General features: G+C 38.7%; 1 protein-coding gene across 1 annotated transcript in view; it reads right to left on the bottom strand.

Moving 5' to 3' along the window:
- INPP5F (inositol polyphosphate-5-phosphatase F) overlaps nucleotides 1–14,591 on the bottom strand; it is a gene marked incomplete at its 5' end in the record, with an annotated part of 58,212 nt that overhangs the window by 20,720 nt on the left and 22,901 nt on the right. The window contains 7 exons of the mRNA XM_081105387.1: nucleotides 2,059–2,126; nucleotides 2,975–3,154; nucleotides 3,662–3,860; nucleotides 5,851–5,907; nucleotides 6,024–6,191; nucleotides 7,065–7,193; nucleotides 10,490–10,626. Of these exons, the coding sequence (XP_080961513.1) occupies nucleotides 2,059–2,126; nucleotides 2,975–3,154; nucleotides 3,662–3,860; nucleotides 5,851–5,907; nucleotides 6,024–6,191; nucleotides 7,065–7,193; nucleotides 10,490–10,626 (938 nt within the window). The remainder of the gene's footprint in view (nucleotides 1–2,058; nucleotides 2,127–2,974; nucleotides 3,155–3,661; nucleotides 3,861–5,850; nucleotides 5,908–6,023; nucleotides 6,192–7,064; nucleotides 7,194–10,489; nucleotides 10,627–14,591) is intronic.

Here is a 14,591-nt window from a genome sequence, read left to right as displayed (position 1 = left end):
GTTTAACCAGATGATAGAATCATAATGGATTTATTTGGAATTATGTTTTAGAAATATTTTCCAGCTATACTTAGAAATCCACTCAAGCATCAATCTTTTTCCTATAAATTAGGAAAAAGATTAGGATTTTCATTTGTTACATTTAGGTTTATGATAACTGCTTACATCAATGGCATTAATAGTTTTTATATACATTATACATTTGTAATAACCAACTAGAATAGACAATGAAAACAAGGTCCTTTAAAATAGCAAATCTTGAAAATATTTAGAATACTTTTTTAAAAATTTTTTTTATTGATTTCAGAGAGGATGGGAGAGGGAGAGAAAGATAGAAAACATCAATGATGAGAGAGAATTATTGATCGGCTGCCTCCTGCTCAATCCCCGCTGGGGATTGAGCCCACAACCCAGGCATATGCTCTGACTGGGAACCAAACTGTGACCTCCTGGTTCATAGGTCTACGCTCAACCACTGTGCTGGTGGCAGCAGATCAATGATTCTTTCTTATCGAAGCTACCCCCACCCTTCTTTCTCTAAAAAAAAATAACATATTTATAACATTTATAATAGTATTTATACTTATGATAAAGTTTCAAGAAATAAAATTCTAATAAAAATTTACAAATTAGTAAGGCCAATTTTATCCATTCAAAAATTATGGTTAGTGCTTTTTAAGTCCAGTTTAAGACCCAAGGTCAAAAGATGTTCTATATTTTCCTCTAAAAAGTTTTGTTAACTTTACATATTTAAATCCATATCCACCTAGAACTGATTTTTGTATATGGTATGTAAGATAGATATCAGAAAGCAAAATTACTGGGTTAACAGTAGAGCATATTTTATTTTGAATAATACCATTCAAAATGGCTGTACCAACTTATGCTCCAACACAGCGGTTCTCAACCTGTGGGTCGCGACCCCTTTGGGGGTCGAACGACCATTTCACAGGGGTTGCCTAAGACCATCGGAAAACATATATATAATTACATATTGTTTTTGTGATGAATCACTATGCTTTAATTATGTTCACTTTGTAACAATGAAATTGGGGGTCACCACAATATGAGGAACTGTATTAAGGGGTCGCGGCATTAGGAAGGTTGAGAACCACTGCCCTAACAATATGTGAGAGTTCTCATTTCCCACATTCCTGACTTCATCTCTTATCATCAAACTTTATAGTTTTTTTTCAATCATTTCCCTGCTGGGACTTTCTTTGGGATTGCACAAAATTTATATATTAATTTTGGAAGAACAGAAATCTGTTGAATATTGAGTCTTTCCTTCTAAGATTATTGTATTTTCTCTCCATTTATTCAGATTTCCTTTTGTGCTCTTCAGTAACTCTCCCCTGGACCCCTACCACCACCACTGTCATGGTATCCTTTTGTATGGTTACAAGATTTTAGGTTATTTCTTCCTATTTTATTTTTGTTGCTGTTAGAAAAATACGTCCTATGGCACTACACATTCAGACTGGTTATTGCTAATGGATTAGTTATTGACAGTTCTAGCTCAATCCTGCATCTGAAATCCGGTCATCTTATTGAACGTGTATTTCATCTAACAGCTTTTATCTTACTTTGGTTTATATGATCACATTCCTACATGACTGTATGAATATATAAGAAAGGTGGGCAAAGAAAAGATACTGAAAGATACATATTAAATTGTTATTTCCAGGAGGTAGAACTAACTAAATGGATGGTACTGCGAGATGCCTTTTATTTCTTACTCTAGAAACTTCTCAAATCATAATAATTGACAGATTAATCTCTTACCTAAAAATGGTTTAGTCAATTGTAATTGAAAAATAAAACTGATTTTAAAAATTAAAATTTTAAAAAATAATAAAAATGGTCTAAAGTAGGTGACCAATGATATTTCTTTAAAAATATTAAGAATATTCTTAGCTTACATGTGTTCTTTAACTTCATGAGAAATGCCATTTTGCTTAATTATGAATAGTACATTGTTATTTTCATGAAATTTAAACAGATATACAATCATTTCAAAATATAAAGGAACATTAACTACTAGAGATCAAAGCCCACCTGTTTTTTGTAAATTTTCAGTTGTTCTTCAAAGTGGGCACAGAAATAGGCAACAGTTTCCTTTTCACCTACAAAGAAGTGATATAAAATCGATTTTTTCCTTCCCCTGTTTAAGAAAAAATTAGTGTCTATTCCATCGTTATTCTTACTTTAAAAAAATTGACAGCCCAAAAGTAAGATTTTCTAAAATTATTTTAAAATGAAATGCTAAGTCAAAGATCTGATTTCTTCCCCCCGAGTAGACTAGATTAAAACAAAGTACAAACTGTGAAATTATAACATTATAATAACAAGCCAGCCAACTTATCAGAAAAGGTTTCATGTAGTTTATAATAAAAAAATAAAAACTTCTTTAATCAAGGATATTAAAAACTGAAGTTTTACCAAATTCTCATAAATATAAATTCAGTTTTGAGAGAAAAATATTTTGTAAACAATTTTTAAAAATCAACCTAATTCAGTAATCTAATTAGGCTGACATGATTTAGCTATTCCAGTGTTAAAGTTAAAATACAAAAATAAATTAAATTCTCAATAATTTAAACAATAACAAACACTTCACAGTGAGGCATTTCAATAAAGGCATCTTGTATAATAGATGCCATCTTAAGATATTTCCCCCTTCTACAAATATTGGCTTCATTTACCCTTTTCCAAAATTAAACATCCAATAAAGTATTCTTCAAAAAGTCAAGAATTTAAAATGTACAATAAGCTGTTTTGCTCTATTGTTGGGGAATTTTTGTTAAATTGTCAACAACCACTATTGCTCTTATGTTTATATCACTTTCCACTAAATTTCACTGTATGAGTTATTGTTCTGAATGAAGCATCTAGCAAAGCAAATCCAAATCTATAAAGTATCTAATATCTGTCTGACATCATCATTTGCAAACCAAATAATGGACTTGCTTACTCTTGTCCAGCCGAGGTCTTGGATTGTATCGATAGCCAACCTGGCTCCAAAAGACAGGCACAGAGCCTCGGGTTTGAATAAATGACAAGGTATGATTATGGACATGAATTAGCTGCTCAGTCTCCACATAATTTGCAACATTTCCATTTTTATCCACCCCTCTTCGTTTATAGCGCATTCCTAAAACAAAAACAAAAAACAAACAGAAAACAGCAACATTTTAAAAAAATTTAGCCTAAGTAGATCATGCTCATCTCACTTTCAGGATAGCCTTGGGGATCTAATGTGCAACTGCCAGGCAGAACTGGATCAACTTATCCCAAATCATAACTGCATGCATCATGATTTTTATGAAGTGAAGCTACGAGAGCTCCTACGCACTGAAAGAGGAGGCTTTTCCCAAAGGCGCTAGCACTCAGGAGGGACTTATTACTGTGACTGTGATCCAGCCCATCCGTGGGAACAATGGTATTTTAGAAGCACATCCCAAGTGACTTTCTTCTCTTCTTTCTCCTGTTAACGCTTCCCAGTTCGCCTCTATCCAATAATTGGTCCCCAGTCACATTACAAAGTGACTGAGCGCTGAAACGGACTGTTTCCGATCCACACGGTCACCAGCATTTCCACACCCCGCAGCTTTCCATTCAGCCTGGACTGATTTGCAGGTGATCACAGCCTCCCACACACCTGCTCTGTGCCGACTGCGACGTGAAATGAGAGCCACTAGGAATCGTGGGTGAATGTCATCTACACAGGTGGACTCCTGAGGCGGGGTCTCTGGGCTGCTTTTCTCATCATCAGATGACTCACTGTAATTTACCACAAGTTCTTCAATCTGCACAAAACCTTGGATAATGGGGATAATCCAGAAGTCCACATCTGGTGTCTGAAAACAACAGGAACATCACGTCGTTTCTACGCTGTACAGCACTGATACTTTCTTAAACCCAAACAGCAGCCAGCACATACTTGTTAGTTTATTGGGAACAGAAACGTTCCATTCTTGAACCCTGGATTCTGCTCGCTGGAGAACACAAGGGAGTGGAGGAGGGGTGCAGGTGGAGCAGACAGCATTCCCTTCGCTTTATAATAATCGCTCAAAAGAGAGCTGCCTGAGAGGGATCACACCATAAGAGCCAGACAGCGGCGTCCAAGTTCAAGCTCCGCCATTTACTAACTCCCCCAGGTGAGTCACTGCACCTCCCCAGTGCCTGGACACTCTGCTTTGAAAAACAGGAAAACTACTACCCTAGTAGGTTGCTGTGAAGATGAATGAGGAAAATGGAAAAAGTCGTTAGCATAGTGCCTGCCTGCTGACCGGAACTGGTTAGCAATAGCACAGGATAAACAGTGAAGGCTGAAAAGCTTCCCAGAGAGTTGTTCTTAGTCCCTCTTTCTCTCCTGTCTCCATAATCCTATCTAGCCCTAATCTCAGCCTCAACTTCAAACCCACCTCCTCTTGCATAACCACACGCTGCAGGTCCTATCTCATGGTTCTGTTCCATGGAGCCTGCAGGTGGGATCTTGGAAGGTGGCTGAAAACAGTAAAGGGTCAACCTGCCTTCCTGATTCTTACCATCGCCCCCATTATTTGCTTTTTCCCTCTAGCAATACAGGCAGAACTCTTGGGGGAACAGAGACGTGGAAGTGGCTAAATCCCACCTTTATAGCAAGTCACCAGTTCTCAGTGGAAATGCAAAATATCTGCAAAAACTCTGCAAGACAGAGCTCAACACGTCAGCAAGCAAGACAATATTCATTACAGACACCCTTACTGCTAATGCTGCCACAAAGTTCTGGTGGTCCCAGTGTCAGCATCATAAAGAGGCAAGAACTCTTTCTCGATAGAGACATGATGGATAGCTAGTGGTAGGCATTATCTACCTACTAACTCCCACCAAGGAAGAGAAATAGAAAAAAGGAGAAAGGTTTGAAATTTTTTTTTTTAAATATATTTTATTGATTTTTTACAGAGAGGAAAGGAGAGAGATAGAGAGTCAGAAACATCGATGAAAGAGAACCATCGATCAGTCGCGTCTTGCACATCCCCCACCGGGGATGTGCCCGCAACCCAGGCACATGCCCCTGACCGGAATCGAACCTGGGACCTTTCAGTCCGCAGGCCGACGCTCTATCCACTGAGCCAAACCGGTTTCGGCTGAAAAATTTTTTAAATAATATACTTATTTAATCCTCACCTGAGGATGTGTTTATTGATTTTTATTTTTTAGAGAAAGGAAGGAGACAGTGAAGGAGAGGGGAGGGGAGGGGAGGGAGGAGGAGAGGGGAGGGGGGAGGAGAGGGGAGGTGGGAGGAGAGGGAAAGGGAAGAAGGGAGGGGAGGGAGGGAGAGAGATATCAATTGGTTGCCTCTCCTATGTGCACCAACCAGGGGCTGAAACCATAACCTAGGTATATGCCCTAACCAGGAATCAAACCCGAGACCTTTCTGTGTAGGTGACAGCGCTCCAACCAACCGAACCACAATGACCAGGACAAAAGGTCTGAAATTTCTGAAAGGCTAAGAAAAAGATAATATATGATCCTAATCAACTATCTGCCCACTTTGTGCCCAAAATAGTAACTGGCACATAGCAGACCTTCCACAAATATTTGTTGATTGACTGAATAAATTAATTAGTTGTCCTTGGACAGTCATAATTCTCCAGCATAATGTGACAGAGTAAAGAAAGACTGTAATCACCAAATCTCAATAACCTCAGCATATTCCCTATCTTCCCTGATTCAAATACTGGCAGTACTAGAATGTCCTTGGAGATCTGTCCAGATGAGGAAACAGGAAAGTTAAAAAACTTGGTATTGCCAGAATATTTGCTTAACTATAATTATCTTAGAATATTTTAGAAAACTACTCACACCAATCTCAGTAAGATCTTGTATCATATATTTATTCCAAAAAAATCGATCATCAACCTGGAAAAGGTAGAGAATAAACAGTTCAGAAACCTGTTGTTTCAGTTTTCCGATAAAGCCAAATAAGTCCATAAACTACTCCGGGGGCAAACCCTGCTCTGAACCGTGAGCGGTACCTTCTGCCAGAGGGGCCGGGGGTCCCTCTCCACAGCGCTCTGCCTCTGCACTGAGTTGGTCAAGTCATAGGTCAAGCTGTAGTAAAAGGATTCTGAGTCCATGAACATCTTCAGCAACTCTTCAAGTAATCTTCTCTCCAACTTTTCCTTTTCTTTACTTTCCTTGACCTGTAAAAATGTGGATCTACTATCACTGCAGGAATGAAATGTAAAGACAGCCTATGTGGGTAATACACACCTTCCTAGGAAAGAGGTGAAGCTAATCACTAGGACAGTGGTTCTCAACCTTCCTAATGCCACGACCCTTTAATACAGTTCCTCATGTTGTGGTGATCCCAACCATAAAATAATTTTCGTTGCTACTTCATAACTATAATTTTGCTACTGTTATGAATCGTAATGTAAATATCTGATATGCAGGATGTATTTTCATTGTTACAAATAGAACATAATTAAAGCATAGTGATTCATCACAAAAACAATATGTAATTATATATGTGTTTTCCGATGGTCTTAGGCGACCCCTGTGAAAAGGTCGTTCGACCCCCAAAGGGGTCGCGACCCACAGGTTGAGAACCGCTGCCCTAGGACATGCAGAGGCAGTGCTGGAATATGACAAGTGGTTTCAAAATAAGTTCACCGGCAGGAAAATTACCCCTCACTTTAAACCTAATAAAAAATAAAAATTCCAAGCCCATATAAGTTAAATTCTTTTTTTCCTTATTAAATCTTTATTGTTGAAAGTATTGCATATGCCCCCCACACCCCCCATTGACCCCTTCTAGCCCGCCCCCTACCCCGTCCCAGGCCTTCCCCACACCATTGTCTGTGTCCTTGGATTATGCATATATGTATGCAAGTTCTTTGGTTAGTCTCTTCCCACCCACCCACCCTCCCCCGCCTTCCCTCCAAGATTCCGCAGTCTGTTCTATGCTTCTATGTTTCTGCATCTATTTTGTTTGTCAGTTAATTTTGTTCATTAGATTCCACATATGAGGGAGATCATGTGATACTTGGCTTTCTCTGACTGATTTTGCTTACTTTCTTTTTATTAGGAGCAGATACATTGGACTTAATATGCGTAAAGGTCTTCAGTAAAAACTTTGAGTCATCAGGAGATGGTATAATCTTCTCTGGTTTGTTAATTCCAAAGTGATGCTTCTTACAGAGCTAAATAATAGGGACAGAGAGAGAATTCATTATTAATATCTACTTGCTAAATGTTCAAATGTGAGTGCAGCAGTGGATGCTACTGTAAACCTCAAGAGGTAGAAAAACGACCAAGCAGACAACTGGTAACAGGAAACACAGCTGTGCTGTCAGTGGTTAGAAAGCTACAGGAGAAGACAGGCAAAGAACACAGGGCAGGATATACTTAGGATTTAGGGATGGAAATTCAGGTTAGGGTCATAATTATGGTTAACATAACTGAAAAATAAAATGCTCCAGCTGAGGTTAATTAATGCTTTAAAAATTGGCATCTAAAATTTTAAATTTTAAACGTGCAAAATGCACGTTTTCTATGCTCCAAGGGCATTACTCCACAGCTGTCTGTGCTAAAAATTCATTCATGCCAGTTAACTGGGTGTTCTGGTTTAGAACATGTCAAGAGTCTGCTCTACTGGGAACTTTGAAAGCTGGACAGGTCAACTGCTTCCTCTCCTCCTATCCTCATACACTAACCAATCAACAAAAAACATAGTCTTTGGGTCCAGAGATTAAATCTGAAGAAGCAGTATGTAGAGGCTTCCGGAAATGTGTGGGCCAACTGGCAAAGGTGAGGAAGAAGATGGGGATGTGTTAAGACCAGAGAAGGGCACAGAAGTTCTGAAGAAAACTACCTGGTTAAGATCAAGTGTTTTACATATAATTTCACACACCCCCTCCCAGGTCTTCACTACCCTATTGCCCGTGTTCATGGTAACTCCAATCTTTTGTTCTGAGCACAAGACCCAAATATATAACATCTGCCTGCTATTGACACACCAGCCCCTCGAATTCAGCGTCTTCAAAACTGATCAACATCTGTTTCTCAAATCTATCTCGGGCAACTACTATAGCACCCACGGGATCACTTAAGCAAGAAAGCTAGGAGTCATCTTCCATTATTCTCTTTCCTAAAGTCTCTCCTATCAAACCCAACCACTTGCTGCTGATTGCTACTGTGTTAATTCAGGTCCTAATCTCTTGCCCAGACCAGTATTTCTCGAAGTGCTTAACAGACAGAATTATTTATGCACAATTATCTATCCCATTTAGTGCAATGACCTAACAGCTTCCTTTCATGAGCTGGGGAGTCTCACTCTAGCACCAGGCTTTCAGTACCAAGCGTGGCTTCAGGCCCCCATCTTTCCTGTAGCCCTTCTAGTTCCCCTTATTGTGTAGGGGACAAGTTTCTACCTGGAACTGCCTGCTTCTGGATCCAGAGTCCAGGAGGCCTATGGCCCCATTCAAACCACTGTTCTGTTTATGGTCCATTAAGATACTACTTCTCTCCAGGCCTAGCAATATCTTCTTTTTCTTTTATTTACTGATTGATTTTTTAGAGAGAAAGGAAGGCAGAAGGAGAGAAAAACATCAACGTGAGAGCAGAATAACCACTGGCTGCCTTCTGCACATCCCCCAGCAGGGATCGAGCCTGCAACCAGGCCCGGGCCCTGACCGGGGAATCACAGCAGCAGCCTTCTGGTGCATGAGACGACACCCAACCAACTGAGCACACTGGTCAGGGCTCTTTTCTTTTGTTAATCTAACCTCTTCCTGGGATGGGCCCAATACCCCTTAACTTCCTTCCTTATCAACAATATGCCAAAATGTACCCTAAACTGGCATGAAGCTACTGATGTCATCACTTACCTCCCTTGGTATGAACATTCTCCTGATTCATTATTCTTTAAGAAATATTAATGTGGCCGAAACCGGTTTGGCTCAGTGGATAGAGCGTCGGCCTGCGGACTGAAAGGTCCCAGGTTCGATTCTGGTCAAGGGCATGTACCTGGGTTGCGGGCATATCCCCAGTAGGAGATGTGCAGGAGGCAGCTGATCGATGTTTCTCTCTCATCGATGTTTCTAACTCTCTATCTCTCTCCCTTCCTCTCTGTAAAAAATCAATAAAAATATATTTAAAAAAAAAAGAAATATTAATGTGTTGTATTGTGGAGTAACACCTCAGACTCACAGGGCATATATAAAATAAATGGAATAACCTTCTCAATACCTCCCCACCCTCCAAAATAAAAACTTGAACTCTAAAACAAAGATGGCCCCAAAGGTTTCAGATAACCATTGTGATCTGTATAGGGAAGCACAAACACTACACCATCTTCCCCAGAAGTCTATCTCTACCTCTTAAAACTGATTTTTGTAAATAGAAATTTAAAATTACTATGAACATAAACATTTTCAATGAATATTCTAGAATCCTCCATACAGTTACTTTTAGAAAAAAAAGTATAGGCCAATATCTTTTTAAAAAGGTTAAATGAAGTCCTACACAAAGTATGGATAGAGAAAATGAAGTCTGAAATCCTTCCCAGTCCTAAAAGGCTTTGTTCAGACAGGGTTCTGGGGATTACAACACACCGTGCTGACAGTGGATCACTTTCCCTTTTCCAGAGGCACAGCCAGGTCTGTGCCGTGTGTGCTTAGGCCTTTAGCACAACCCTGACACACGTGATCTCAAAGAGAAAGCCACCGCCACAAGCCCCACGGTGCTCCCTGATATCTTCCATTCTCTAGCAACTTACGTTTCATAATCAAGATTAAGTAAGAGCTGCTGTGGCTGCTGTCTAAGAAAATAAAAATAAATGATTTTTACTTTAAAAGTTGGTATCTATCTGTGTCCATCTGGAGCTAAAATTTTAAATAGATGTCTGATGGGAAACTAAATATGGGAAATGATGCAGTTATCTATTAAGGCAATGAGATACAGCAAATACGATATGCAGACATGGAACATCAAGCCTATAAACCTTTAAAGGATTTTTTTTCCCCCAAAAGAAAGAGCACCTCTGTTCTCATTTATTTGAACCCCACCGATTCTTCATACCCTTGTCTAGATTTTTTTTAATGGCACACTGCTTTGAAAAACAGCCTGGCAGTTCCTCAAAAAGTTAAACATAGAGTTACCACATGACCCAGCAATTTCATCACAAGGTATATACCCAAGAGAAAAGAAAAGAAACGCCCACCAAAAATTTGTACATTAATGTTCACAGCACATGCCCACGCCCCATCACCACCTCAACCAAAGCAACTCTGATCTTATGCATCTCATATACTGGATTTCACCGATTTGGAAATAGTTTCCACTACTAAAATGGAGTTTGAAAACCATAACATTAAATTATTTTAAAGACATTATCTATGTCTAACATTGTATGATTCTGGTCTATTAAACCAAATCCTCATAATTGCTATTATATTCATATCACGTTTCCATAAAATTTCCTGAAAAAGCACCTTACCTCTAGCTCAAGATCCTGAGGTTCCATTTCAGAAAGTGACAGCACAGCAATTTTGGTAACTTTACAGACCTCATGGTCTCCTGGAAGTTTGCCCACCAGCGCTTTCTGCCTAATTAAAATAAGCCACCATGGAAAATCTGAAACAGAAAAGTCATTATTAATGGCTAGTCTCTATAAAGTGCTACTGTCCTGGGAGGATGAAGGTGAATAATCCAACCACAGCGTGCATTAGATATAACTCGTTAAAGCAGCGGTTCTCAACCTGTGGGTCGCGACCCCTTTGGCGGTCAAACGACCCTTTCACAGGGGTCGCCTAAGACCATTCTGCATATCAGATATTTACATTACGATTCATAACAGTAGCAACATTACAGTTATGGAGTAGCAACAAAAATAATTTTATGGTTGGGTCACAACATGAGGAACTGTATTTAAAGGGCCAGAAGGTTGAGAACCACTGCTTTAAAGTAAAAGGCACAACAAAATATAAACATGGCCCTTAAACATATGAAACGGTGTTTAATCTCACTCATTAATTAGAGGAATGCCATTTTCACCCATCAGATTGGGAAAAATAAAAAAGTAAGGTAGTACATTTGCTGGCAAGGCTGTGGAGAAGCAGGCAACCTCATACAGTATTGGTGGGAGTACACACAGATACAATTTTTCAGGAGGGAAATTTAGTGGTACCTAACAATAAAACATTTGCACTTACCTTTTAACCTAGCAATCCCACTGTTGTAAATTCACCTTAAGATACACAACAATATACAAGTATATACAGTTAAGTCTATTCATTGCAACAATTTGTAATTGCAAAGTACTGGGAAGAACCTGAATGCCAAGACACAGGAGAATGGTTGAATAAACTAAGGGACATATACTCAATGGAGTATTAGGCAGCTATGAAAAATAATTAGAAGTGTTCTATGACTGATAAGGAGTGATTCCTGGATATATTAAGTGGATAAACTGGATATATTAAATCAAAGTACAAAAGTAGAGTATTCCACACTTTATACAAGAAAGAAATGAGAAAATGTTGAGTATCTGCTCATTTGTTCAATAACAAGAGGCAAGATAAATCAGAAATTAATGAGACTGGTCACCTACAGGAGACAGGCAGAAATGGAACGAAGAGGGGCAATGGGGAGAGTACAAGGGAATGAAAAATAACAGTCCTCTGAGTATACTCTTTTGTTAGACATGGTAATGTTTCATGTTGCCTCAAAAATGAAGAAATTGTTCAAATAACCAGGATGTGGAGGAACCCCAAAATGAAATGCAAACAGTAACCCAACTCAGCTGCAAATGGAGACTGTAACCCACTACAGGAGGCAGGGAGGACAAAAACTGAATAACTTTGGAAAAGAGTATTTTGTAAGGATAAAGGTAAAAACAACTGAGCACGATACTGCATTCTGGTTAATGAATTTGTTCTTCAGAAGGGTATGGATTAACAATACCGAAACGACTTTATGTGTACACTAGAGCTGAGCAAATTAGTAAATATCTTGAGGGGAAGAGTGAGGAAGAGGGTAAAACAAATGAAAGAAATCTTAATACAAGCAAGAAAAAAGAAAAAAGAAAAAAGCTCTAACCAGTTTGGCTCAGTGGATAGAGCGTCAGCCTGCAGACTGAAGGGTACCAGGTTCGATTCCGGTCAAGGGCATGTACCTTGGTTGCGGGCACATCCCCAGTAAGGAGTGTGCAGGAGGCAGCTGATCAATGTTTCTCTCTATCCCTCTCCTTCCTCTCTGTAAAAAAAAAAAAAAAAAAAAGAAAATACTCAGAGGCCTAATAGTTACCTTTCCAATCCAAGTTTTAACTTCTCACAAACACTTTTTAATTAAATGAGAAATAGTCTATGAAAGACCGCATGTAAAATCAACCTTTCAGTTTATGAGTTTATATCCCTAAGAAAAATATCCCAAAAATAAAAATAATTAAAACAGTTGTTTCAGGAATTTCTTATTGTAGAAAAATAACATGATATATATTTCCCATATGAAAAAAGTTTTTTAAAGAGATACATAGTATTTCAATTTCCCCTACTTTTTCTTCCAAATATTAATCAACTCTCACATTAGGAACAGTGTTTGGAAGATGCTTTTTTAGGCATTTCATAAATGCAAGAGTTTGAAAGTGTTTTATAATTCTTTATAGAGTAGGGTGTAAATCTACTCCAAAGTTTCAAGGCTTTTACAGGCCATTTCATTATTCATTATCATTAAACATTAACCAAGAACCTACCATGTGCTGGGAAGGCATGAATCAAGGTTACCAAGCACCTAACACACAATAACCCTAACACATAATAAAACATAATACACTGTAGAATGTCAATACATTTATTGAATAAAAAGAAATCCTGCCGAAGCCGGTTTGGCTCAGTGGATTGAGCATCGGCCTGCGGACTGAGGGGTCCCAGGTTCGATTCCGGTCAAGGGCATGTACCTGGGTTGCGGGCGCGTCCCCGGTGGGAGATGTGCAGGAGGCAGCTGAGGCGGCTGATCGATGTTTCTCTCTCATCCATGTTTCTGGCTTTCTATCTCTCTCCCTTCCTCTCTGTGAAAAATCAATAAAATATATAAAAAAAAGAAAAAAAAAGAAAAAGAAATCCTTGCCCGGCCAGCGTGACTCAGTGGTTGATCATCAACCTGTGCACCAAGAAGTCGCTAGTTCGATGCTCGGTCAGGGTTCAATCCCCAGTGTAGGGCGTGCAGGAGGCAGCCGATTGATGATTCTATCTCATCATTGATGTTTCTATCTCTCTCTCCCTCTACCTTCCTCTCTAAAATCAATAAAAATATATTTTAAAAAAAGAAATCCTTACCACAGGTTCTTAACCTCAAATAAGTAATTTCTATTTTACACTGAACAATGCAGAGTGTTGGCAGCTGACCAGACAAGCCAGCATTAGAAAGTCCTCTTCCATGCTATGCCTTCTTAATGCAGTTTACTTTGGATTCATTTGTATTAATAGCATGAATTGTAATCTTAATAAGTTACAGTATGACAAACATGATATGCATAATCAAATGTAATAAATTTCTAATAAACCATCTAATAGTATAATACCAAGATATAAAAATACTAACTTTCCAACACAGAAGTTTTACCCCCTACATAAACTCACGTGAGAAACCAAAAGGCATCCTTTTTTCCACAAAAATATTAGTATTGCCAATATTGAAATTCAACTTATGAACTCAAACACATTTAAAAATAAAATATGCATATTTTAGAGTTTAGTTAGCTACTCACACAGAATAAATCTGAAAAGTGGAAGTGCTCCTTTTAAAAAACTATTACAGATCAAAGTTCAATATACCTGGGGTGTTATGAGAAAGATTAAATCTGACAAAATATGCCCTGCTGCTCAGCAGTTGAGCATTGACCCAGGAACCAAGAGGTCACTGGTTTGATTCCCAGTCAGGACACATGCCCAGGTTGTGGCTCGATGCCCAGTAGGGGATATGTAGGAGGCAGCCAATCAATGATGTTTCTCATCATTGTTTCCATCTCTCTCCCTTTCTCTTTCTCTCTAAAAATCAAAAAATATTTAAGAAAATGAAAATCTGACAAAATGTAACACAAATAATCTCAACAGAGAAGGAATTTTGTAAATAGTACCCTCCCGTTTCAAGGAGGCTTCCATGTTCTGGACTTTGAGGTCGGAACTCAGACTCAAATTCTAGCTCCATCACTTATTTCCGTGTACTTGGCAGCACGATACTTAACTGCTCTGTGAAATGGACTAAACTGCCTACTGCAGAGAGTAGTTGTGAGGATGAAATGACCTTTTAAATTCATATTATCATTACTAAAGCTAATGTTTACCAGACAGCAAACCATACTAAAGCTCTCATTGCAACAAAAGCAGTATCTAAAGCAGTGGTTCTCAACCTTCCTAATGCCGTGACCCTTTAATACAGTTCCTCATGTTGTGGTGACCCTCAACCATAAAATTATTTTCGTTGCTACTTTATAACTGTAATTTTGCTACTGTTATGAATCGTAATGTAAATATCTGATATGCAGGATGTATTTTCATTGTTACAAATTGAACATAATTAAAGCATAGTGATTCATCACAAAA

The sequence above is a fragment of the Myotis nattereri genome (genome assembly GCF_964212035.1).
Source record: "Myotis nattereri genome assembly, chromosome: 13".
In the NCBI taxonomy this organism is placed as follows: domain Eukaryota; kingdom Metazoa; phylum Chordata; class Mammalia; order Chiroptera; family Vespertilionidae; genus Myotis; species Myotis nattereri.
The sequence above is the reverse complement of the archived record's forward strand: the minus strand, read 5'-3'. Positions and strand labels throughout refer to the sequence as shown.